General features: G+C 43.5%; 1 protein-coding gene across 2 annotated transcripts in view; it reads right to left on the minus strand.

The window, feature by feature from the left end:
* Window positions 1–26,045, minus strand: part of Nup93 (nucleoporin 93) — a 110,232-nt gene extending 84,187 nt beyond the window's left edge. The window contains exons 1-2 of one of the 2 annotated variants that reach the window (XM_052727053.1): window positions 25,910–26,045; window positions 9,905–10,097 (exon numbers count right to left, since the gene is read on the minus strand). In XM_052727053.1, the coding sequence (XP_052583013.1) occupies window positions 9,905–10,083 (179 nt within the window). In that variant the 5' untranslated portion in view covers window positions 10,084–10,097; window positions 25,910–26,045. Of the gene's footprint in view, window positions 1–9,904; window positions 10,098–25,248; window positions 25,401–25,909 lie in introns of those variants that run through there. The other variant, XM_052727052.1, reaches the window with a different exon arrangement.
* Window positions 26,046–26,290: the final 245 nt, after the last annotated feature.

A 26,290-nucleotide genomic window follows, 5' to 3' on the forward strand; every position in this document is an offset into this window, starting at 1 on the left:
GTTATCTAGTGACAAGCCTGAGCTATTGGCTGAGCATTTATAATTAAGTCTTCATGGGAATGGCTCCCAGGACAGGAAAACTCTGCCTACACCAGCCCCCTTTTTTGTATGTATGTTCTTGTTTTTGGAAGTCTTGCTTTTGTGCCTTTCAACTCAAGAAACAGAAAATGTGCCTACATGCCTAACTAACTAGTTAGGTTATTTAGATCACCTTTTTTGTATTGTGATTTGGTGACTCCAAAATGTCACCAACAAAGTATGTTTTCACCTTGAGTAAGAAGCTAGAAAGCCAGACCAAATGAGACCCAAGATGATGATGATGGAGATGGAGGAGGAGGAAAGGAGGCTGCTGCCGCTAAGGCATTTGGGAGCACACTTAACACCTATGAGTGTAAGTCAAGATTTTCAATCACAATCTAACAGCTTTCTCAAAGAAGAAAAAGGGCTCCTCTATGCTTAGTGGTATTCTGGTAATATGATGGAATAAATTGTGCTTATTCAGACAGTTCCTCCCTGTAGATTCTTAATTGCTTTGGGTCAACTAGGACAACATCCCTGGGGCATCCCTTCTAAGCGAACATATCTGACAGGCAGCCCACCTCTCTCCTAACAAGCCTTAATAATTACCTTCTACAGTGCTTATCACCTGGCTGAACATCAGGATCACCTACACAAACCTCTTCTCAAAGACCTATTTTGATTACTCCTGGGCAAAGAAGAACATTAGTATAATGTTCTCCCTCCTTTCACAACAGCTCTACTAATATGAATTTGCTTACCACAAAACCCATCAGTTACAGTGTACATACAATTCAGTAATTTTAATATATTTGTACAGAAGTATATAATCATCACCATCAGCAATTTTAGAATATTTTCATCATCCCCAAAAGAAAGCCCTATCATGAGAAATGTCTCCCTTTTCCCCTCGTGAGATCTTGACAAAATGCATATAAATGGAATAATACAGATCTTTTGTGACTGATGTCTTCCTCTTAGTGTAATGCTTTTGAGAGTCATCTATTGATGGGGTAGATATTAAGAATTAATCGTATTTTATATCATACCTCATTTTATGTATGCATTAATCAATCAGTGGGCATTGAGCTGCTCCTAAGGTTTTTCACTCTTGTGAAAAATGTTGCCAAAAACACCTATACACAGGTTTTGCAAGAATGTTTATATTTCTCTTGGATATATACCTTGGAGCAGAGCTGCAAGGTTAAATCAGAATTCTGTTCAGTCTTGTGAAGAGCAGAGACCATTTTCCAAAGCAGCCACACCATTTTGTAACCCACCAGCATACATAATTCCCACATCCTCACCAATACTTCCTTTATGATTATGCTATCCTAGTCAGTCTCTCTATTCTGGCTGTTATTAAAAAAAAATGGTTAAAATACAAAATTAAAATATTGAATTTCGGGGTTGGGGATTTAGCTCAGTGGTAGAGCGCTTGCCTAGCAAGCACAAGGCCCTGGGTTCGATCCTCAGCTCCCCCCCAAAAAAAAATTGAATTTCACCAGGTGGTGGTGGTGCACACCTTTAATCCCAGCACTGGGGAGGCAGAGCCAGGTAGATCTCTGTGAGTTCAAGGACACCCTGGTCTATAGAGCGAGATCCAGGACAGGCACCAAAACTACACAGAGAAAACCTGTCTCAAAACCACCCCCCCCAAAAAAAATTGAATTTCTTTGTACCTGTCACTCAGCTTCAACAACCCACAGGGCATGATCAATCCTATCCCACTTGCCCCACCTATTTTCCACTACCAGATTATTTTGAAATAGATTATGGTAGACTGAAGATATTTTCTGACTGTTTCATAATTTGAAGATTTGTGTTCATCTGAATGAGTGCCAAGTAAGATCTTGTGGATGACTGGTATGCTTTCTAAATCTTTTTCCCTTTATAGGTTTTCCCCTCCATCTCATTTTTTTCCTTTTAATTTCTTGGTGGAAGAGTTTGGACGTGCCTTATAAAACAATGTAACTCAGACTTAATTATACATATGAATCACCTGACTTCTTAAAATGCTGGTTTTGAATCAACAGCTCTGGGATAGAGCTTGACATTTACTTCAAAACCTTGTGGTTGACACTTAGGTTATTGATACAAAGAGTACACTCAGAGCAGCAAAGATAAATTCTGAGTAGATGCAGGCACCATTATGTTGTTGCTGTTATCTGTTCTAGTCACGCTTCCATTAAGAGGTACGGAATGTCTGTAGACACTGATGCCCACTGCTTAGACTCAGCTGTGCTTATAGCTTAAACAGTGGCACTCTATTTCTACCTTTACAAATAGTAAATAGTGAGCTGGTTATCCAGTATCCTTCAACATGACTGACTTTTACTTTAGTATCATTATAAACGGATAAACTAAAACACATTTGATACGTTTCAACCTACTACATTTTTGAAGTTTTTTTTAAAGATTTATTTCTATTTTATATGTATGGAGTGTTTGCCTGCACGTATGTCTGTGCACCACATGTGTACATGATGCCACGGAGGCCAGAAGAGAGTATCAGATCCTCTGGAACTAGAGTTACAGATGGTTGTGAATTGCTGCCATGTGGGTGCTGGGTCCTCTGAAGAGCAGCCAGTTGCTCTTAATGCTGAGCCATCTCTCCAACCTAATGTATGTCTTATTCTTTAGATGTTCAAATTGTCTCACCATTGGCCAGTAGAAGCCTCTTTAAGTTTGTTTCAAAGTTTTAAAGTCTGATTTGATTTCACTGTGTTGTTGTATGGCGGGAGTGTTTTGGGGCTTATGATATTGGGGATAAACCCAGAACCTTACATACATTAAACCACTACTCACATGTATAAATAAGTACTGCCTTCTGAGTTCTTTCTGAAATGACTCCAGTAAGTCTTTATAACTTTGCCACCTGACACGGCAAGATGTTTCATGTATGTCTTAAACAGAGACCAGGGATCAACTAACTCTACAAAGAGCCCTAGTTACCTTTAAAGGACTTTATAGATAATTCTCTGGGCAACCAGGATTGTGTACTACTGCTAGGCCTCTTCGACAGCAGAGCTAGAAATGGAGTTTTTGGTTTTGCTAAGATAAATTACAACATGAATTAATATTATTGCTTTCAATGCAAATTCAAGAACACTGAATTGTAGGTTTACTTCAGATGTCCTAACTGTATCTCCTTTTCCCATCCCAAAAGGTTCGCCACCATGACTGCTAATGTGTTTTGGCCTACCCAGGAGCTATGGCTCCTATGCTATGCCTGCCTGCTGTCAGGCACCCTGCCTTGACAGTTACAAACTAACCCTCTGAAACTGTAAGCAAGCCCACATTAAACAGTTCCTTTTATAATTTGCCTTGGTCATGGTGTCTGCTCACAGCAATAGTAACCCTAGCTAAGACACCAATCAATCCACATCCTACATTCCAATCATCTCCGTCATCAGATTCTCACAGGTGATCAGAGTCTAGGCCACAATCTTCTTTCCTAACCAGATAACTAGAGACAGTCCCTGTACCTCAGCCTACTAATACTCCCCACACTAACCAATTCTAATCATATTTACCCTGCTCTTCTACAGAAACCACAATGAAAGCCCTGCCCTTGCTCCAGCTGCCTCTTGATTGGGCTTGGGCTATAATCCCAAAAAACACAATCCTATACAACCATAACCCTGAATGTCAAAATCTCAAAAGATCAAAATACCAAAAATGTAATTCTGGAAAAATTAATTTAAAGAACATAAAAGAGATTCATTGGAGTCAGGTATAATGACACAGAGGTACACACCTGTAATCTTAGCATTTGGGAGGTAGAGGTTCAGGGTCATCTCCTTTTACAGAGCTTGAGGTCAGCTTGGGCTACATGAGACCTTGTTTCAAAATAACAACCACAAAAGTCATTTATTTGCCTCTGTGTGTGTGTGTGTGTGTGTGTGTGTGTGTGTGTGTGTGTGTGTGTGTTTTGAACCCAGGGGTTTTTATTGTTGTTTTGTTTGTTTGAGACAGGTTGCTGTTTGTTTCATGCAGCCCTGGATGTCCTGGAATGTTTCTGCTGGGACTATAGGTGTGCACTACCACACCCAGCTAATTTCTCTTTTAAAAGAGGAGTTACTTAAGAAACATAGAACAGCATGAGAATATTTCATGGGTGACTTTATAAAACATTATGAATAAGCTATATTCAAATATAAACAAATATACTACAACTGTATGGTGGCATGAATAAGAATGGCCCCCCATAGGTTCATATATTTGAATGCTTAGTCATCAGGAAATGGCACTATTTAAGAAGGATTAGGAGGTGTGGTCTGTTGGAGGAAGTGTGTCACTGAGGGTGGGCTTTGAGGTTTCCAAAACTCATGCCAAACCCAGTCTCTCCCTCTGCATGCCTGCAGATAAGGATGTAAAGCTGTCAGCTGCTCTTCCAGTACCACATTTTCCCCATTATGATAATAAGGGACTAAGCCTCTGAAGCTGTAAGCAAGCCTCCAATTAAAATCTTTCTTTTCTAAAAGTTGCCTTGGCAGGTCAGGTGTGGTGGCACACACCTTGAATCTCAGCACTCGGGAGGCAGAGGCAGGAGGATCTCTAAGTTCAAGGCCAGCCTTGTCTACAGAAGGAGTTCCAGGACAACCAGAGCTACACTGAGAAACCCTGTATCGGAGAAGGGAGTTGCCTTGGTCATGGTGTCATGACTAAGACAAAATGTAAGAACAATAGCTATAGACAAAATCATATTCATAAATAAATAGGTCAAAAAGGCAAAATGTGGGTTGGAGAGATGGCTCAGTGGTTAAGAGCACTGTTTGCTTTTCCAGAGGACCCATGTTCAATTTCCAGCACCTACATGGCAGCTCACAACTATATGTAACTCCAGTTCCAGGGGATCTAAAACCCTCACACAGACATACATACAGGCAAAACACCAATGCACATAATTTTTTTTAAGTCATTTTTTAAAAAGGCAAAATGTATAAGCATCTATCAGGGGCTACATATACCAGCTCAGTAGTACAGTACCTGCTTAGCTTGCATTAAAGCCCTAAGTTCAATCCACAAATATCAAATAAAAGCACTTTATTTATGTATCATTGTAACTAGCAGATGGTACACGCAACTTTATAACTGCAGTCCTATGAAATAGCATGATGGATAACCTATTTTTCTGCTTGTTTTTTAAAAATTTATTCTATGATCTATACCAACAAAAGCATGCCCTATGATGTCTTCCCTTCTTCTGTGCTATGCTTCTGTGTTGATTTGGGTCCACATACATAAATCCAATCTGCACCACACTCATATACAGACCACAAATTTGGCAGAAATAATACAAGCAATCAAACTAGCAAGCACCACTGTCGAAATGCCTCTCATCCTACCATGCACATAATTATTTTTGAGGCAGTTAGTAGCTGCTGGCTTCTTCAGGTAAATGTGGCTTTCATTTATTAAAACCTCCTGGAATTTCATCAACTGAAAGGAAAGCAAATGCTAATGAATGATGTATTTTTTACGTGAAGTTTCCATCATCACTGTACTGCATGGCCAATCCTTTCTAAAGAGCTCAGCTTTGTACTTCTCATGAGGCAGCCTTTCCAAAGACCAGAATTACAGTTTGGGCGACTTGGGATTTCAAGATTTCAACTTTTGAGATTACGGCATTCTGGATCAGCTCCTTCAACAGTATGACCCATCTGGCTCCCAAACAATCCTAGTACTCACTCAGGGGGCCTTGTGGTGTACTATGCCTCTTCTATTTCTAGGTATCTGTGGGGAAAAAAACTTCCTTTATTTTTTTAAAGATTTATTTATTTATTATGTATACAGAAGAGATCTCATTACAGATGGTTGTGAGCCACCATGTGGTTGCTGGGAATTGAACTCAGGACCGCTGGAAGAGCAGTCAGTGCTCTTAAACTCTGAGCCATCTCTCCAGCCCAGGAAAAAACTTCCTTAACGAGAGTCATTTCCCTGTCTGTCTTAACCATGTTCAATTAAGACAAATAGTATTTTTAAAGCATTTCCTTTTTTAAAATCAGCAAATATTTACATACATTTGTATCACTTACTCTCCATAAAGAGCTTGTGATATAATTCTCTTACTATACAATCCATCCATTCACAGTATAATGTTCAGTGGAGACTCAGGGTTATCCAACCATCATTATAATCAATTGTATAACTTCTTCATTGCTCCCAAAAGAAAACCTCTACTTGTCAGAAATCAGTTCCCATTTCCCCATTCACTTGCCCTAAATATGGCAGCCCTCATTTATCTTCCTTTTTCTGCAGATTTGCCTATTCTGGACATAACCCAAACAGAACCATACAATATGTAATCTTTTGTAACCAGTTTCTTTGACTTAAACTTTTAGGGTTATCCATATAGAGCATATGTTAAATCATAAGCTACACCTCTAGCCCAACATTTGGCTTTTAAGGATAGAAAAGTCCAAAGTCCTCTGCCTTTTATTGGTCCCAGTTCTAATAGTCTGGACAGCTCTACATGATCAGAAAGCCACAAAAGATGAAGTCACACTCCAGAGTCTCTAAGAGTCCCCAGAGTCCCCAGAGAAGAAGACACAAAAGCTGTTCCTAGTACATACAGGGTTTAGAAAAAAGAATAAAGAAAGAAAAAATTGGGGGGGGGGGGGGTCAACCCTCATCTACAATGTATTCACTGAAAAAAAATCTTAAATACTTTTCTTTCGAAGCTTTAACCATGGACATCATCAACACTACCTCTCCTACTTTTCAAACTTTGATAATGAGGTCAGGAAGAGTGAATACATCAATTCTCTGGGAAGAGAAAGTACCTTATGGCAAATGCCAAGAGGGATTTCTATTAATCAAGCTAACTTTGAATGTAGCTGCCCACTTCCTATCTGACCTTCCCTCCTTAAGAGAACTGAGCTAGATGACACTGCTTTCACAGGGCCGACGTCATGTTAAATGACAGCACCGTACCTAACCAACACCAAGTGGCCAAAGACAGCTTCACAGAATTATCACAAGAAAATTACTATTGACTATGCAGCTTTGGCCAAACCATGTTAGTGTGTGCATGATAGGGAGACAACTGTAAAAGATTAGGCAAATTAATAACAATAGTTACCTCGGAGGACAAGTTTGGGGGAAGAGAGTGATCACTACCTTTTTTCTTTGTACATCTCTAGGTTGTTTGGCTTTGGTTTTAATGGAAAAATCCACTGTTCTACTTCTGCTGAAAATGGTGGGGAGACGAGTGATGAAGGGCACTCACGGACACTGATAATACTCTGCATTTTAGTGGAAATACACACGTGGGTGTCCACTTACTCTACTACTCACACAAGGAGTTATTGAGATTCTCCTGTAAGAAACAGACAGTAAACATTTCAGTTTGCAGGACATTTAATCTGCTGCAATCACTCAGCTCTGCTAAACAAAAAACTCACACAGTCAATATAGAAAACAAGTAAGCGTGGCTATGTTCCAGTAAGATATAACAGATAGCAGGCTCGTGGGCCACAGTCCGAATACCCCTGCAGTATATATGCCAGGCATACTCTTTATGTGTGATGAAAAAAAAAAAAATCCACAATGTTTAAAAGATCAAGAACACACATACAAAAATGGTATCAAATCTATTCCCTAGAGCTGGAAGTGTTGGCACACACCTGTAATCCCAGCTACTCTGAAGGCCAAGGCAGGAGAGTATCATGTTCTAGGCCAGTCAGGAAACAGTAAGATTCCATTAAAAAAAAAAAAAAAAAAAAAAGCCTGTTTCTTTGAAAATAAAAATGCATGTGGTGCAGGCAAAACACCCATACACATAGAATCATTTTTTAAAAATTAAAAAAAAAATTCACAAAACTCAGGCCAGACTTAAATCTACAATCCAAACTCAGACCTTAAAGGTGGAATTTTCTTTCAAAAACTTACTTCATGTAACAAAAAAAAAAAAATCCTACTCAGTCCTCTTCTCTGCCCTCATCCAGCATGTACTAAAATATTCACATCATACTTTGTGTTCCTGCCTATCAAGAAGATGGAAAAATACAGTCATCAGCCCTCTGATTCCTTTTTAAGCTCCTGCCCCACCCTATATCCATTCTTCAACATTCTAACTCCCTCCTCCCTAAAATAATGAATTTAAGGTAGAAGAGACGAGGAAGAATGGAAATTTACAAGAAAGAGAATATAACTGATAATTGTTACCTAGAAAACATTTTCCCTTTCTGCTCTTAATAGGCTGTAAAGCTGAAGCAATTAAATTATAACTATAGCAACTCAGCGGGTATCCGGGGCTTTCACTCCTGCAACATCTCTGCACAAGCAGAGGCTGCCTGCTTCAATCAGGGGAACTGTAAGCAGCCAGGAGCAGAAGTTTGGAGCCTACAAGCAAGGCAAGTTAGTAGAAATATCTACAGACTGGCTGGGCATTTTCTACAAGGCTAGGTAGTCTAAAAAAACAAACAAACAAACAAACAAACAGGAAACCTGCTAGGGTTCATCTGACTTATCTTTATTAATGTCAAACTAAATCAAAACTAGTATTTAAGAAAATAAGACTCTAGAGAAGACTACAGAACATCCACAGCATACTACTGACTTCATAGAGCACCCAGCCGCTCAGTTCTCCAGATAGCTAGAAAAGGAATGCAGTCTGCACACTACTTTGACATTTACTAAGTACCTAAAAGACAATGCCTCGCATTAACACCCGTCTTCTTCTTTTTTTTTTTTTTTTTTTTTTGGGTTTTTCGAGACAGGGTTTCTCTGTGTAGCTTTGCGCCTTTCCTGGAACTCACTTGGTAGCCCAGGCTGGCCTCGAACTCACAGAGATCCGCCTGGCTCTGCCTCCCGAGTGCTGGGATTAAAGGCGTGCGCCACCACCGCCCGGCTAACACCCGTCTTCTTAATTTCACAGAATGAAGAAACAGACGGACATTTTCCTGAATTATACATAATCCTATGACTTTCTGGACCTCCCCCCACCATCCGAAAAGCTCAGAAGAAGCACCCTTTTCACCCTTCTCTCTCCAAGACCCTTCCAGAAAGACAGGAGTGCTGGAGTCAGTCTCGCTGGGTTTGAATCTTGGCTCACCACTCGTCGGCTGTATAACCTGAGGAAGTTACCAGCCCTCTCTCTGAACCTTTGCTGTCCAACTATAATGTAGGGATCACAGTTTTGATGCTGGCTGTGAGCATTAAGCAAAGACTTAACATGTAAGAAGTTTCTGATACACAGTAAATAGCCATTAAATCACATTTCCCAAAAAAGCATTTGGTTTTGAATTTTTGTTGGGTTTTTATTTTGCCCAAACAGGATCCTCTGCGCACTCCATCATCTTGCTAATGCTGTATGACCCCGTTAGTCAGCATTTTTCCTCAAAGTCTTGTCCCCTGGGACTCACCCACCTTCCCACTGTACAATCAGCTGGAGGGCACTGTACTTCAAAGCCTTTCAGAGGTGGCAGCCTCTGGGGTCATTGGCAATGAGCAGACAGAATCACTCCTCACTTGGATGGCTTCTCCTCACTGACCACTTCCCAATTTTTCCCAATTAGCCTTAAAACTGTTCATGGCTGAGTGCTTTCTGGCTTTGGGTAGCACTTACGTGCACGGTCCATATCTACTAACACACTGGCAGGGGCCATTTATGACTCAATAGCCATGAATCCAAGCAGGAATTACTGAGAGCATTTTATACACAACAGAGCTCCTCCACCCACTTCCACCCTCACACCTCTGCAGATAATACGGGCTCTCTCTCAGCTTGGTGGCTAGAATTCTAAAACCCTAGAGAAGCAAGGAAACAAAGCAGCCTTGCTGACCTGTTATAAAACTACCTGGCTTGTGACTGTCATAGAAGAAATTGATCCTGCCCCCAAACTACCCAGTCTACCAGCACCTCCCCACCAGTACTCACGCCTTGACATCTGCTGTCTCCTGGGATGTACGGGTGAGGGTACGGGAACGCAGGCGCTCACCCGCTTGCTGGATCTCCTGTAAATTCCGTTCCACATGTGGAAGCTCGGAGATACCTTCGGTCTCAGCAGCAAGCTGTTCAGCCTGCTGAAGGAGCTCACCAAACCCTTCAGTATCCATTGGAGATGCAGGTGCTACATGAAAGGAAAAAGACCTACGTCAAGGGGAAGAGACGTTTCCATTGCTGCTTCAATCTGTTACAAGATGAATAAACCTCCAGGACTTTTTGTAAACTGAAAGGGACATAGTTCATCAACAAGCAGGATGTGTTCCTGAATAGAGCCCAAGAACAGGCCTGACAGAGAAAATGAGTCAGACTTCGAACAGCTCATTTCTGAGCATATGGATTTCACCAGCAGAACAAATGCAAGCATATTAAGCCACAGGCCAGAATTCCTGCCTCCTCCTGCAGACCCAAAGCAGGTAAGAAAATGAAAGCCATTGCAGCAAGCTCCAGGAAGCCTAAAGAACAGCCCCCTATACCTCCAATGCCTCCATTTACCTTGAGGGAAGAGTGCCCCACTAAGAAGGGATTGCTACAGCCTAAGGCCTTATGTCACAGGATTTTCATGGTAACTCCAGGCCATGGAAACTCAGTTATATGCACAGCACAAGTCCTGCCATGATTTGGCTGAACTGAGACCAGAGAAATGCTAAGCATCTTCTAACTAAATTCAGCCTCACTTTATTCTAACACAACCATGTCTTCATTAACATAAAAGATGCTCTTTTATCATTCATGCCCTGGTCTCTATTTACACAATCTTACAAGGTGACTGACGGCCTCACTACATATGACATCTTACTTGCTACTGCAACTACTAACAATAACTGTATTTATATTAATGACTTTTAACTTTTAGAGTATGAACATAATTAACAAGGCCACCTGTTTCTCTAGCAACTGATTGAAAGTGCTGTGAAGAATGATGCTATGTGGTTTGAGAAGATGGCTGAACGGGTATTTGCTATTGTGATCAACTTTCAATTCCTGAGGCCCACATGGTAGAAAGAGAGAACTGACTCCAAAAACAACTCCTGCAGTTTTCATCTGCCCTCCACACATACATACAAACACACCTACACATACTGTTTAAATAAATGTTAAAAAAAAAAAAAAAAAAAAAAAAAAAAAAAGGCCAGCAGCTGGAGAGACAGATGGCTCAGTGGTTAAGAGTACTGGCTGCTCAGGACCCACATGTCAGCTCAAAACCAACTATAACTCCAGTCCAGGGGATCTGACACCCTCTTCTGGCCTGAGGACATTGCATGCATGTGGTACACAGACATACATGCAGGCAAAACACACATACACATAAAATAAAACTCTTTTTTTTTTAAGATTTATTTATTTATTATGTACACAGTGTTCTGCCTGCATGTATCCCCGCAGGTCAGAAGAAGGCGTTAGATCTCATCACAGATGGTTGTGAGCCTCCATGTGGTTGCTGACAGTTGAACTCAGGACCTTTGGAAGAGTAAGCAGTGCTCTTAACCTCTGAGCCATCTCTCCAGCCCCTAAAATAAAAATCTTTTAATCTTTTAAGAAAGTGCTGCTATTTGTTAGGCATGGTGCCCACCTTTAATCCCAGCACTCAAGAGGCAGAAGCAGGTAGATCTCTGTGAGTTCAAGGCCAGCCTGGTCTACAAAGTGAATTGAATTCCAGGACAGCCAGGGCTGTTACACAGAGAAACCTTGTCTCAAAAAAACAAACAAACAAACAAACAAACAAATGATTTATTTTGATATGTATGTTAGTGTATCTGTGTGAGTGTATACCAAGTGGGTATGGGTACCCACAGAGGCCAGAAGAGGGCTTCAGATCCCCTGGAGCTGGAGTTACAGGTTATTCAAACTTGATTCCTCTGGAAAGCAGTTTTAGATCTTAACCTTTGAAATGTAGGTCTTGTTTATCTTTTCCTCCTTTAAGCCCATGGTTTCTACTGCACCAGGAAATCCCACTGGTCTACTCTGTACTTAAAATGTTAATGTAGGCCGGGCAGTGGTGGCGCACGCCTTTAATCCCAGCACTCGGGAGGCAGAGCCAGGCGGATCTCTGTGAGTTCGAGGCCAGCCTGGTCTCCAAAGCGAGTTCCAGGAAAGGCGCAAAGCTACACAGAGAAACCCTGTCTCGAAAAACCAAAAAAAAAAAAAAAAAAAAAAAATGTTAATGTAATACGTACTTATACCTCAGCTACAGAAGCACGTGTTAATGCACAAAGCCACCTTTTCCACTGTAACAACCCACAGCCGGAAGAGCAGAACTTTTTGAAATGAGCACTCAAGGACATTAACTTTAAAGGCAGGTCACAAGGTTAAAACAAAAATAGTGCCAGGCGGTGGTGGAAACAGACTGTGGGACTCTTAGCTCTGCAGTCCTCATTCTCCTACAAGCAGTGATAGTCAAGTACAGCAACTGTACCGTGTGTGTGTGTGCGTGTGTGTGCGCGCGCGCGCGCGTGTGTAATTTTCTAGGAACTTTGGTTATAAGACTTACAGTATATATGATTGTTGTTAAAGATTAAAGTCAGCTTAGAACTTCATGAAGAAAAGCAGTGTCTTCATGTTTACTCTGAGAGAAACTAGTTTTGTGTTTTGTTTTGTTTTACTTTCTTCTTATATTATTTATTTATTTTTATTCATTCATGCATTCATTCATTTATGGTTTTTCAAGAAAGGGGTTTCTCTGTGTAGTCCCGTCTATCCTGAAACTTTGTAGACTAAGCTAGCCTCAAACTCAGTGATCTGTCTTCCTCTGCCTCCTGAATGCTGAGATTAAAGGCGTGTGCCAAAACACCCACACACGATATACACTCTAAGTCTTAAAACTAAACATACACATAAATTTAAAAATAAATAATTCTTTAAAAACACTGAAACTAAAATTAACAGGTCTAGAGTGGCAGAGTAGACCTATAATCCAGCACTTGGGAGGCTGAGGCAGGATGTGAGTTCCATGCCAGTGTAGCTCCTACTTAGTGTGACTCATCTAAAACAAAGAAAAAAAAGAAAAAGAACTACCCCCCAAAAAAAAAATTGAGTCTTTCAATGCACACCTTTAAGTCCAGCACTCTTGAGGCAGAAGCAGGCAGATCTCTGTGAGTTTGAGGCTACGCAGGTGATCTACACCGTAAGTTCCAGGCCAGCCAGGGCTACAGAGTAAGATCCCATCTCAAAACAGAAAAAAAGAAGAATGTTGTTACGGGGTCAATCCCATGATCTAGATCTCTTTACCCCACCTAAAAGATGCTTGGGAGCCTTTGTAAGAAAGCTATAAACTTACTGTGAACTATGGATGTGACAGAATACACAATGTTCTTCCCAGAAGGTGGCCTTCTAAAACATTTTACATCAAGTGTGATAAGTAAATGCACTTAAAAACAAGAACATAAAGGAAATGCCAGCATGCCCACATTATCTCTGTGGGAAAGGCAAAGGCCTGGGTGGAACATTCTTGGCTCTTCTCACATGACCAAAGATGCTAAGACAACACTAGGAGTACTCCCTACGGTACTCGTATTTGCTCAAGCTAACTGTAAGCATCGCCTTTGCTTTGTTTGCTTTAATAATAAAAATGAGAAGTGCTTTGCTTGCACTACTCGAGCTCAAAAGACTGGGGTCCCAGGGTTGGGGATTTAGCTCAGTGGTAGAGTGCTTGCCTAGCAAGCGCAAGGCCCTGGGTTCGATCCTCAGCTCAAAAAAACAACAACAACAACAACAAAAGACTGGGATCCCCTAGCACCCCACTCGGATCTTTGGAATGTATCCTGGGAACCTCAGGTCTCAGCCTTGCTGGTCACAGGGTGGGTCAACAGATGCTGAGAACATTAAAGAAAATACACGAAGCCTACAATTTCTTCGGTTTTCCTCATGCTGGTTTGCACTCATTTACCTGTCATCCAGTGTCTAAACAATACATGCCCCACTGCGGCACGTCAACATTCTTCAATGAGGTGGGTCAAAGTGCGTATGCTTTGAATGTGAATGCTCCCAATGGAGATGTGTTTGAACACTTGGTCCCAGTTGGCAGTGCTTGTTAGGAAACGTTGTGGCACCTTCAGCAGGTAAAGACCTTCACTGAGGACAAAGCCTTGAGGTTTTATAACCCAGCCTCATTCTATGCACTCATGCCCTGGCTGTGAATGCAATGCTCCTGAAACAATGCCTTCCCTGGCATGATGGGATGCAGCCCTCGGCCAATGTCTTCGTCAGGGTTTCTATTGCAGTGATGAAACACCATGACCAAAACAAGTTGGGGAGGACAGGGTTTACTTGGCTTACACTTCCACATCACTGTTCCTCACTGAAGGAAGTCAGGACAGGAACTCAAACAGTCAGAAACCTGGAGGGAGGAGCTGATGCGGATACTGTGGAAGGGTGACACTTACTGGCTTGGTCAGCCTACTTTCTTATAGAACCCAGAACCACCAGCCCAGGTATAGCACCACCCACGATGGACTGGATCCTCCCCCATCAATTACTAATTAAGAAAATGACCTACAGCTGGAGCTTAAAGAGGCGTTTTCCAAATTGAGGTCTCCTCCCCTCTGATGACTCTAGCTTGTAGCAAACTGACATTAAACTAGCCAGGACACAGGATGAACTCTTTCTCCTTTAAACTGTCTCTTGCCGCCGGGCGGTGGTGGCACACGCCTTTAATCCCAGCACTCGGGAGGCAGAGGCAGGCGGATCTCTGTGAGTTCGAGGCCCGCCTGGTCTCCAAAGCGAGTTCCAGGAAAGGCGCAAAGCTACACAGAGAAACCCTGTCTCGAAAAAAACCAAAAAAAAAAAAAAAAAAACTGTCTCTTGCCAGGTTATTTGGTCACAGCAAGCAGAAAATTAACTAAAACAATTCCTACAATGCATATATGGTAAAATGAAGTCATTATATAAAGATAGTGAAATTAGATCAGTTAATTTCAGTTTAGTTGCTATAAAAACATGTGGAGTTTTAATTATGAAACAACCCGGTCATTTCCACATTCTCAAAGCAACCATGTTAAATAATCAATCAAGTCAGAAAAGGAATACTCGCACTACTGGGCACTTCTGAACCATTCTAAGTCAGTGTCCTCATAAAATGGTCCCTTTAGCATTCTTCTACGCGGCCTCAATCTTGGTCTCTTATGACATTTCTGCTTGTTATATCAAAATGTACTCACCTGTTTCTGGTATTACTAGCTCATTGGTTTCTCTCCTTTTGCTTTTAAGCCCTATCCACAAGAAGAATACTTCTTTTCACCTACCGGGTCTTATGACAACTCTCAAACTGAGGGTTCACTGAGTTCTTTAAAGACTACTACATGAAGCATGGTAAGCACATGCTATAATCTAAGCATTTGGAGGCAGGAGGATGAGGAATCCAAAGGACCCTTGGCTATTGATTATCAACTTGAAAGGATGTATAGTCATCTAGGGTGCAGGTTTCCGGACACATCTGTGAGATATCATCTCGTAGGTTAGTGTCTGGGCATGCCAGAGAAGAACTATCTACCATGGGTTAACTGAGGCAGGAAGACCCAAGCTAAATATGGGCGGTTCATTTCCATGGTCTAGATCCTGTGCTAGGTACAAAGGAGAAAGCCAGTGAAGCACCCGTGTTCAGTATTCTTCCTGACTGTAGATGCAGTGACCAGCCCTCCGGTTCCTGCCATCAGGGCTTCACCATGGACTGGACTATCAAATTGAGCGCCGAGATAAACCCTCTCCCTCAATTTGCTTTTGTCACAGTATTTTACCACAGCAACCTGAAAAGTAACTAATATAGCTACAGTTGGAGGCCAGCCTGGACTACAAGACGCTTTCTCAAAAGCAAAAAAAGACCACTGGGTCATCCCAGAAATAGCTACTACTCAGTAGTTCTGTTTCAAACCTGTTACTCTCAGAACACGTTCCAGAGACGAGTCTCAGAACCTCCAAGCTGAGAAGAAAGAAAGGGAAGCATGAGAGTCCTCAAAGCCAGCATTTCAGGGCTGTCTAGTCTCCCGGGAGCTAGGCGAAGGGAATGGTTGTTTTAGTCTTTGTAGGTCAATCTCTCTCACTACAAAGCATTGCCATTGTAGTTTGACAGCAACCAGAGAGAACATGCAAGCAAATAAGCATGTCTGCTCTCCAGCAAAACTTTAATAATGTATGCTATAATTTGAATTTCACATTACTTTAACATGAAATGTTATCCTTTTTAGATTCTTTTCAATGATTTAAAGACCTGAAACCCCTTCACAGCTTTTGATAATACTGGAAGTCTGTCTGAGCTGACAAATCATGGTTGGATGGTAGTGCTAAGCACCTGGCTAAGCCACACATGCACTAGGCTCCAGCAGTGTCAACAGGTCCAAGATTCAATGAAGGCTGGGGATACAGCTCAGGGAGTAGAGCACTTGCCTACCACACACAGCCCTGGTTTTGATCCTCAGCACTTCTGAATAAAAGATTAAATGAGGGGCTGGAGAGATGGCTCAGAGGTTAAGAACATTCGATATTCTTCCAGAGAACCTGGATTCAATTCCCAGCTCCCACATGATGGCTCACAACAGCCTCTAACTCCAGCCCAGGAGATCTGATGTCCCCTTCTGGCCACCATGGGCATTGCATGCACATAGTACACAGACATACATTCAGGCAAACATTCATACACATAAAATAAAAATAAATTAAAAAAAAGAAACCTCAAAGCCCACCTCCACTAACTTACTTCCTCCTCAACCGTGCCATCAACTGGGGACCAAGTGTTCAAATGCTCGTGACTATGGAGGAACATCTCATTCAAACCACAATTAACATCTATATAATCAAACAGTACTCACTCAGTACCAGAGTGATTCTAATTTTCCCATATACCCAAATACTATCTCCTTCAACCACAAGGATCCTCCACCCTAAAAAAAAGCAGTTAGCACCACTATATTTTGAGAGATATTGTCAAAGACAGACATTTGGGAGCTAGGAAGATGGATGAATGGATGGATAAAGAATGTGCCTGCTACTCGAACATGTGGACCTGATTTTGGATCCCCAACATCACTTTAAAAGTCAAGACTAGTGGTATACACCTGCAATCCCGGCACTGGGAAATGGAGATGCGAGTATTAGGGAGAGAAAGTACTTTGCCTCACCAGTGAGTCTAGCCAACTGGACAAGCTCTAAATTGAAGCATAAGTCTCAAAAAATAACATGGAAAGCAGTAAGAGGAAGACACCTGACACTGACCTCTGCACAAGCATGCACAGGCACGTGCGCGCACATACACACACACACACACACACACACACACACACACACACACACACACACACAAAGGGAAATTGATACATAGCAGGCAGGTAGATCTCTGAGTTCCAGGCCAGCCTGGTCTACAAAGTGAGTTCCAAGACAGCCAGGGCTACACAGAGAAACCCTGTCGTGGGGAGGGAGGAGGTGACCCACATAGAAAAGCATTAGTATTTTTTATGTTGTTTCTTTGTTGTGCAGAATCTAATTAATTTTGTAACCATTAGTCCGGAACTCATTAAGTGGCCCAGAGTGATCAAATCGAGGTGATCCTTTTGTCTCAGCCTCCCAAGTGCTAGGATTACATGTGTGAGCCACCACATCCACACAGGAAAATAAGAGTGCTCTTAACCACTGAGCTGTCACATCAGCGCCCCCCCCATTAGATTTATTATTATTTTTCTATATGTATAAGTGGTTTTTATTTTAACTTGGTGTGTGTGTATTAAGTGTTTTGACTGCATGTATGAAAGTGCACCACATGCCTTTCTGGTGTCCAGTAAGTCCAGAAGGAGGCTTGGATCCCTGGAACTGGAATTATGGGTGATCATGAACCACCATGTGTGTGCTGAAGTCCTCTTAACCATTGAGGGAGCTATCCAGCCCTTTTTCTTTTTAACTGTTTAAAAATTTTAAAATTTATTTTCCTGTGTGGAAAACCAACACCAGAGGTCGTCCTCTGACCAACATATATGTTGCCATGGCTATATTACACACAGGAATACATGTGTGCACGCACATTCAAAAAGAAGCTAATTCCCTAGAGTCCTGTGAGACAGCAGGAGAGACCTGATCATTACTCCTAACCTAGTCTTCTGGGGAAAACGAAGAAGTAAAATCAATGAGCCCACACAGAGAAGGATCTGGGTAAGTACTGCCCAGGATGACTCCGTATTTGCAGTAAGGAACGTGTAGTGTCATGAAACGTCACTTGTATTAGTTCATCTGCAGGCAGCAAAGAGAAAGAGCCCAGTAGCACACAGAAACACAAATGAACTTTCTAAGGACTTTACTTAAAGAACTTTCTGGTGACTCCAGGCTGTCAGGGGGCAGAAGTCCTAGCTAGAAATAGAAAGCAAGAGTAGACCCCAGGAAGCTCCACCCCACACCCACCCTCTCACCTTGGGACTGCACTGTCCAAGGTCATTTCTAAGGGACTGCCCACACATGTCTGTCTTTAGACTCACCTTTAAATTCCTCAGAAGGAGCAGCCCTATGTTAGAGGAATAACCTCTCCTGTGGCCATGTGTTAATATTCTGAGACACTTTTTGTGGTGATCTGAATATGAATGGCCCCACAGACTTATGTTTGAATGTTTGGCCCATAGTGAGTGGCACTATTAGGAGGTAAGGCCTTTTCGGAGTAGTTGTGGCCTAGTTGGAGAAAGTGTGTCACTGTGGGATTGGGCTTTGAGGTCTCATATGCTCAAGCTACACCCAGTGTGGTTCACAGTCTCCTCCAGCATCATGTCTGCCTACATGCCACCCATCATGATGATAATGGACTAAACCTCTAAACTGTAAGCCAGTCCCAATTAAATGTTTTCCTTTACAAGAGTTACCATGGTCATAGTGTCTAAAACCCTAAGTAAGACACTTCTGGATATTACAATCTGGGACAGAAGACATATATGATTGCTGTGTAGAGAGTGGAAGCCAGGGTTTCTGCTAAACATCCTACAACAAACAGCATAACCTTTGACAAAGAATTGACCCAAAATATTAAGTTTCCAAGCTGAGAAACCCTTCTATAAACCAAGACAGGTGTCTTAATTTAAAAAAGAGTTACTATCACTACAATGAAACACCATGACCAAAGCAACTTGGGGAGGAAAGGGTTTATTCAGCCTACCCTTCCACAACACAGTTCATCATCAAAGGCAGTCAAGACAGGAACTCAAACAGGGCAGGAATGTGGAGGCAGGGACTGATGCAGAGGCCATGGAGGGGTGCTGTTTACTAACAAGCTTGCTCCTCATGGCTTGCTCAGCCTGTTTTCTTATAGAACCCAGGACCACCAGCCCAGGGATGGCACCACCAAGAATGGGCTGGGCCCTCCCCTATAAATCACTAATTAAGAAAATGTTCTATAGGATTTCCTACAGCTGATCTTATGGGGGCATTTTGTTAACTGAGGTTCCTTTCTCTCAGATGACTACAGCAGTGTCAAGGTGACATAAAACTATCCAGCACAACAGGTTTCAAAGGTACATACCATTAGGGACACTGACCCTCTGGAAAAATAACATATATTCTTTTAAATATTTAAATATTTCTTAAATACTAGGTCCTAACAACAATATAGGAGCTTTCCCCCTCAAAATGATTTAAAAATCACAGTATACACAAAATTATTTCATTGGGGCTTTTTTAAGGTGGTATGCACACCCTAGTATATCATACAGCAATGGAAAAGATCAAGTTATAGCCCATACTACCAGCAAGATCCCCTCTCAAAACAAAGGGGGGCAAGCTGTGCAAGTCTACTTAAAAACAGGAAAAACTAATCTACTGTGCTAGAAACCAGAATACTGGTTATTAGGGACTCAGATGAAGTACTGATTAGGAGTGAGCATAGCATTATCATACCTTTCTGGGTACTATGGATTGAATTGTGGCCCTTCAAAATTATGCTAATGAAATGACATAAGGAAATGAGGTCTTTGGGAGGCAGTAAGTTTAAATAAAGTGATAAATGGTGGGGTCCATAAGATGCAACAGGGGGCCTTCTATGAAAACATAATAGAGAGCCTGCTTTCTCCCACTCACTCCTCCTCAGGCATATGTCAAGGAGAGACCAGGTGTGCACAGTGAAAGCAAGATGGTAGCCATTAACAAGACCCTCACCAGCACCCATCCATGCACAAACCTCCAACTTCCAAAGAAGTAAGATAAACAATTTCAGGAGGGGAAGTTGGATTGGGTTTTTTCTTTTTGTACACTGTGCTTTGTTTTGTTCTGACAAGATCTTGTCATGCAGCTAAACTGACCTAGAAAACACAATCGTACCTCTGCCTCCAGAATGCTGGGATTACAAGCACCAAGACCAGTTCAAATTTCTGTTTAAGTCACCCAGTCTTTACCTTTACCCACTGATCCATCTTATCAGCCTCAAAGAAACTTTTTGAAAGAAACAGGTAGGTATTAAAAGTTAATGCTAACTCCTAGTAAAAACTTTGAAACCAAATTCTATCCAACCTCCTATCTGAACAGACGAAAGGGGATAAATTCTTACACGGTTTTCCAACAGCAGCGCCTGGCTTCTCACTATCACAAGGCCTGACTGTCGTTCCTGAAGCTCTAGTCCTTGTACGACACTAGATAGTTAGTGTCCCTCTAGCCACTGCCGCCTGTCAACCTCCTTTTTATCCGACATCACTTTCCTTATACTGCTCTTACTCAAAAACTCTCTTGGGCCCCCTCACAGGGACTGCGGTGAGACTGCTTTTGACTTTCCACATCTGATCACCAGATTTACTGTCCATGAACATCCCTGTGCATGCCCTGCCCTGGCTTCTACTCACATTTTTACCAAACAAAAACACCCACCCAAGCTCCAAACAGCTATTTCATCTTTATATTGTGAGACTCTGGGCAAGATAATTACTTCCTCTGTGACTTATCTTTAAAACTTACTCCCTCCCTGCCACATAGTAACTATTCAATAAATATTATTATGGTCAATTCAAATCTCAACCTAATATTATCGTTTAGATATAGTCGAAGTGTGCTCTCCAGGAGATCAATGGCCTAAGAGCTTGGTCCCCAATGTGGCAATATTCAGAGGTAGCAGAACCTTTAAGAGGTTGGGCCTAGTGGGGAGCCTCTCCCTGTTCCCTGGCTTCCTATCTTATCATGTGATCTCTCTCCCTCCCCCATGATGCTATCTGCTATGACGTTCATTTATTCTTAAAATACATAAACACATGAGTCCACTTTTGTTTATATCCCACCATCACCCTGCTCCACTTGCACATGTCACATCCAGGTGACAATAACCTCCAGGACTGGTTCCCGTTCCTAATATTGATGCCTTCACTACCCGGTATGTTTTCTGCCTCATAGTGGGAATAAGTCTTTGAAAATCAGGGCTGGGAACGTAGCTCAGTGGTACAATGCTTACCTAGCAAGCTCAAGGCCCTAGCTTTAAATTTCAGAACTACAAAAAATGTGGGGTTTTTTTTTGGGGGGGGGGCTAAACCTTTAATAACTCCCATTATCTGTAAACTAAAGCCAGATGTGAGGGTGCCTGCCTGTAATCCCAGCTACTCAGAAGGCTGAGGCAGGCAGTACTCAGCAATAGAGCTTGCCTAGCATGCATGAAGTCTGTGTGTGCTGTGAGACTCCATCATCTGTCCCTATACCAGCCCCTGCCCTTCTGTACACTTTTCCCCACTACTATGCACTTCAGCCTCTTGTTGGTTCTTCAAATATGCTCAACTCACTGGCTGCCACTGGCTTCTACAGGCACCACTTCCTCTGCATCTACAGCGCACTCATCCCTAAACATCGACGAGGTTTATCCCTTACTCCATTCAGTCTTGGCTCATGGGTCTCCTTTCTGAGGAAGCTAAGACCCTCCAGCTGAAGCAGTCCCACCATTTCCATACTCTACCCCTCGGAAGTGCACGTCAATACCAGGCACACAGCTCTACCTGTTAATCTGGCATCTGTCTTCTACCAGGGTCCTTGAGTCTGGCATACCTAGTGCAAGGAACAAAAAGTAAGAATGCACCAGACACTCAAAATGACTGCAAGGAGGGAGACCTTTAGTTGGCCTTACAGACCAACACCGGAGTTTAGAAAAGAAATTTCTGGCAGTGCTTGAGATTTTTCTGGCAGTCAGCAACTATGTGTTGGGGGATTAAGCTATTTGAGTGCACTGGTGGAGTAGGTGTAGAGTGGTCTGAGGAGGCTGACAGGGCAAAGTGTGTGTGGTACAAGTATGAGGATTTGAACTGGATCCTCGAACCCGCGTACAAAGCTGAGTGTGGCGGTATCAGTCTGACCCCAGCACTGAGGGAGGGACAGACACTGACTGGTAGATCCTGGTGATCCACTGCTCAGCCAGTCAAGCCAATCGTTAGTTAGGCTCCAGGTTCAGTGAGAGCTGCTACCTCAAAACTGCAATGGGAATGATAAACATCCAACATCTACCTCAAGCCTCTGGACCGCTGGCATCCACATACACCGGCATGCACACCCCACACACATGCATACAACAAACAGTGCAAAGCTACAAAGTATTTCCAGCTTTAGGTTGTTTGAGACAGAGGAGATACAGCTATGGAAAGACCATGAGGACAAAACAAAGAAGACGCCTGCATCTGAGTTCTGATTCTTTCTCCAAACCAATTATTTCTAATTGTCCACCTGATACCTGTACCTGCCTGATCTTTGGGTGCCAGCAACAATTCCAGCTCTCCACCTTGGGTCCCTGTAACAGCCAATTTAACCAGAAACCATCTGCTCCCTCTCACCTGAGCCCAGACTATCTCCCAGTTTACTTCTCAGGCCTTGTGACTAGTCATGCCCTCAGTTCTCCCTGACCTCACGCCTTCCTCCTGATTACCTCAACAACCTCTCACTTCTTCTAACTCATTTTCCCCGTGGCCAAAGTGGCCATTCCAAAATACCTCCCATCTTAGACCCATCAGGGGCACCTTCAACCCCTACACAAGTGTTTAGACTCTGACAGAACTGCACCAGGTGCTCTGTAGACCAGACACTGCCTTGCCCCGTCTTCAACTCTTCCCAGCTCTACCCTGCAGTTTATTCCTTGGGCACCTTACGCAGCTTCCTCCCTTCACACTCCTGTACATGTCAGGTACACACATCCCCACCCCACACACACAGGAGCTCCTACACATACTGCCAAGTCGGAGGGCAGTTCTACCTACCCACAGGCCCTCCCTGATTATTCTGAACCTTCTATGTGTTCTTCTCTAGTGGAGTAATTGTGACCACCTCTTCTGGAAATGTCTTCCTGCAGGGGAAAGTTCCCCAGTACTTAACTCTGAGTCCCGAGCAGCTAAGTTTGCCACACAACAGAACTAAAACCATGTTTGCTAATTAAAACCACCTGTGACACTAACAGACCCGGGCCCTCTCACCTCCTAATCTTTGCTCTGACACCTCCCCACCGACTCGATACATCTACCTTGTAGGATCGGGGATGGAGAGATGGCTCAGCAGTTCAGAGTTTACTGTTCTTTAGAGGATCCCAATTCAGTTCCCAGCACCACATCAGTGACTTACAGTTGTCTGTAACTCCAGCTCCAGGGAATATGACACTCCCTTCCGGCCTCCACGAAACCATCCACATACATAGAACACACACAGGAACACACATGGGTGGGGGGAGAGCCTAAACTCACCACAGTTCCAACTGTTCACATCTCATGGTTTTTGTACTTGCTGCTCCCGTTGCCAGAAAATTTCTCTCTATTCCCATGATTTACTTTTATTTCGTTAAGGTCTCTCTTCCAATATCCCTGCCCCTTCCTCCAGTGCTAGGGATCAAAGCCAGAGCCTTGCTCATAGTAGGCAAGTGTTATACGGCTCTAGCCCTTTAAAACTAGTCCTGAACTACATTTTATGTTTATTGTTTATTTATGTGATGTCTTCCAGGCCTATATTATTAAAAACATTCATTTATTTTATATTTATTGAGCTCTACTGTATACCAGACCTAGGTCCTAGGCACTCCTGTTCTACAGGGAGAAAATAAACAATCCACAAAACAAATAAAAAACTACAGCAGTGAAGACAAGGAGTGAGGCAAGTCTTACACCCCAGATGCCCCTCTAAGAAAGGCTCCAAGTAAGAGGACAGGCAAAGCAGACATCCAACTACAAGCGCAAAGCCCTGAATCAAAGCGTGTCCAGCAGCGGCAGAGGGGGTAGCAGACAGAGAGTGTGGGTGAGATTATTAAAAGCCTTCCAGCTCACGATGGGAATCTTACTTTTGATTACTATTACTATTATTATTTATTGAAAAGACTTACTGCAGAGTTGGGGAATATGGAGATTCTTCAGACTGGATCTCACTTGTAGTCCAGGCTGACCTCAAACTTGAAATGCTCCTGCCTCAAACTCCTAAGTGCTAGGATTACAAGCATGCACACGCACATTCAGCTTGGGGGGGGGGGGGGGTTAATGATCTGGTGAGCTCTTTAGCTGCTGGGATGAAAAACAAGGCAGAAGCAGGAAGCCCAGAAGAAAAGCTACTTCAACAATGCAACTAAGAAGGGATGGTGACCCTGTTGGCAAACACTGGGTACAGACCGGGGGGAGTGGGAGACAGCCAATGGAGACTCAAAGATTATTGGGCAGACCCTTTTTATATTACTAAACAAGAGAAAATGGAACGAGGGACTAGGGATGTAGCTCAATGAAGCCTTGGAGTCTCTCCCAAGTACAAGAGGAGGAGGAAGAAGGGGAAGGAAGGAGAAAAAGTGGCAGGCAAATACTGCTAGACCTCACACACCCATCATCCCAGCACCCAGGAAACTGAGGCAGGAGGATCTAAAGTTTAAGGCAGGCCTGGGCTGCAGAGCAGAAAACCTGTCCCTCCCTCAAAAAAATAACAGATAGATAGATAGATAGATAGATAGATAGATAGATAGATAGATAGATAGATAGATAGATAGATAGGCTGAGGAGTGGGGGGGATAGAAGGGAGTTTGCTAGCTTTATCTTGCTTCAGCAAGTGATCAGACAATCTCAAGATGTTAAGTAGGCAGCTGGATAAAGGTCAGAGAGAGGAGCCTAGGCCAAAAATATAAATACAGGCTCTTAGCCTAATGCACAGGTATTTAAAGCTGGATGAGATCAGCATAAATAAAAAAAAATTAAAAATGCCCCAAACAAACGGACAGTGGGAACGAGTGGGAAAACGATGCTTGGGTATTTTTATGAAATAAACGAATGTTCCTGGTACGGTAATAGGTTTGGACTACACTGCCCCCCAGACAGAACACAAAATGTGTCCCCAAACAGAATACCAGCGCTGACCTTTGCCTGCGCCGAAAGCCATCTATGCGGGGTAGGGCTGGGAGAGGGTCTGACAGACTAAGCTGGCTTCAAACTCGCTTTGACAACGATACCATGCCCAGCATGCTGTGATCTTCTTTCAAAAGGGGCCCAGTATAACCGGGGATCCCTTACAGAAGACAGGATGCAGGGCACCCAGAGACAGGTGAGCCAACCGGAGTGGCAACCATTAGCATCAGGGCACCCAGAGACAGGTGAGCCAACCGGGGTGGCAACCATTAGCATCAGGGCACCCAGAGACAGGTGAGCCAACCGGGGTGAGAACCATTAGCATCCCGTTGGATTCTCAGTAGAGGGGACGGGAGTCGGCAGGGCTTCGCTGGGTCGACTGTACTCGAAAGAGCCATTCTCTGGAGAAGGACACCCCTCAAGGACCGCAGCCAGGCCGGCTGACGCCTGGCAGCCGCGAGCGCGGGTGGGCGTGGCGACAGCACACCAGTGAGGAGGACCACGCTCGGAAGAGCCTCGTCACAGCGCCCGGTGAGGTGTCGCCGGCCGGCGTTCCCAGCTGCCTCAAGAAAGGAAGCGCGAGCCTCGTGACTACGAACTCGGGACGGGGTTCCAGCCAGCCTCGGGGTCCTGCTTCCAGGACACGTGACCACCTGCAGCCTGCACTCCTTACCTAGCTCCGCCGCCGCCGGTCTGCCGTCCGCTCCCGGGTGCCGCACTACGCCGCCGCCGCCGCCGCCGCCGCCGCTTCTCGCGCCGCTCGCCCGCGCTTCCTGATTGGCCGCGGCGGTCAGCTCCCAGAAGCCCCCGCGCGCCGCGCCGCCAAATGAACTTTATGGAGACCCGCAAGAGAGGACACGAACATGGGCGGGGCGGGGGCGGAGCCGTCGTTGCGAGTTAGTCCAAGAAGCTCCGCCCTCCTCCCCGCCCACGTGGTTGGAGTTGACAGTACTGGAAGCAGCAGTTCCGCGGTTCCCCCGAGCTGGACAAATCCAGAGAGATCTGCCACCCACTGTAGAGTTCCAGTCAAGTGCCAGGGCTTGCTCTAGGCTCT

The sequence above is a fragment of the Peromyscus californicus genome, unplaced genomic scaffold (assembly GCF_007827085.1).
Source record: "Peromyscus californicus insignis strain IS unplaced genomic scaffold, ASM782708v3 Scaffold_8__1_contigs__length_139910024, whole genome shotgun sequence".
Classification (NCBI taxonomy): domain Eukaryota; kingdom Metazoa; phylum Chordata; class Mammalia; order Rodentia; family Cricetidae; genus Peromyscus; species Peromyscus californicus.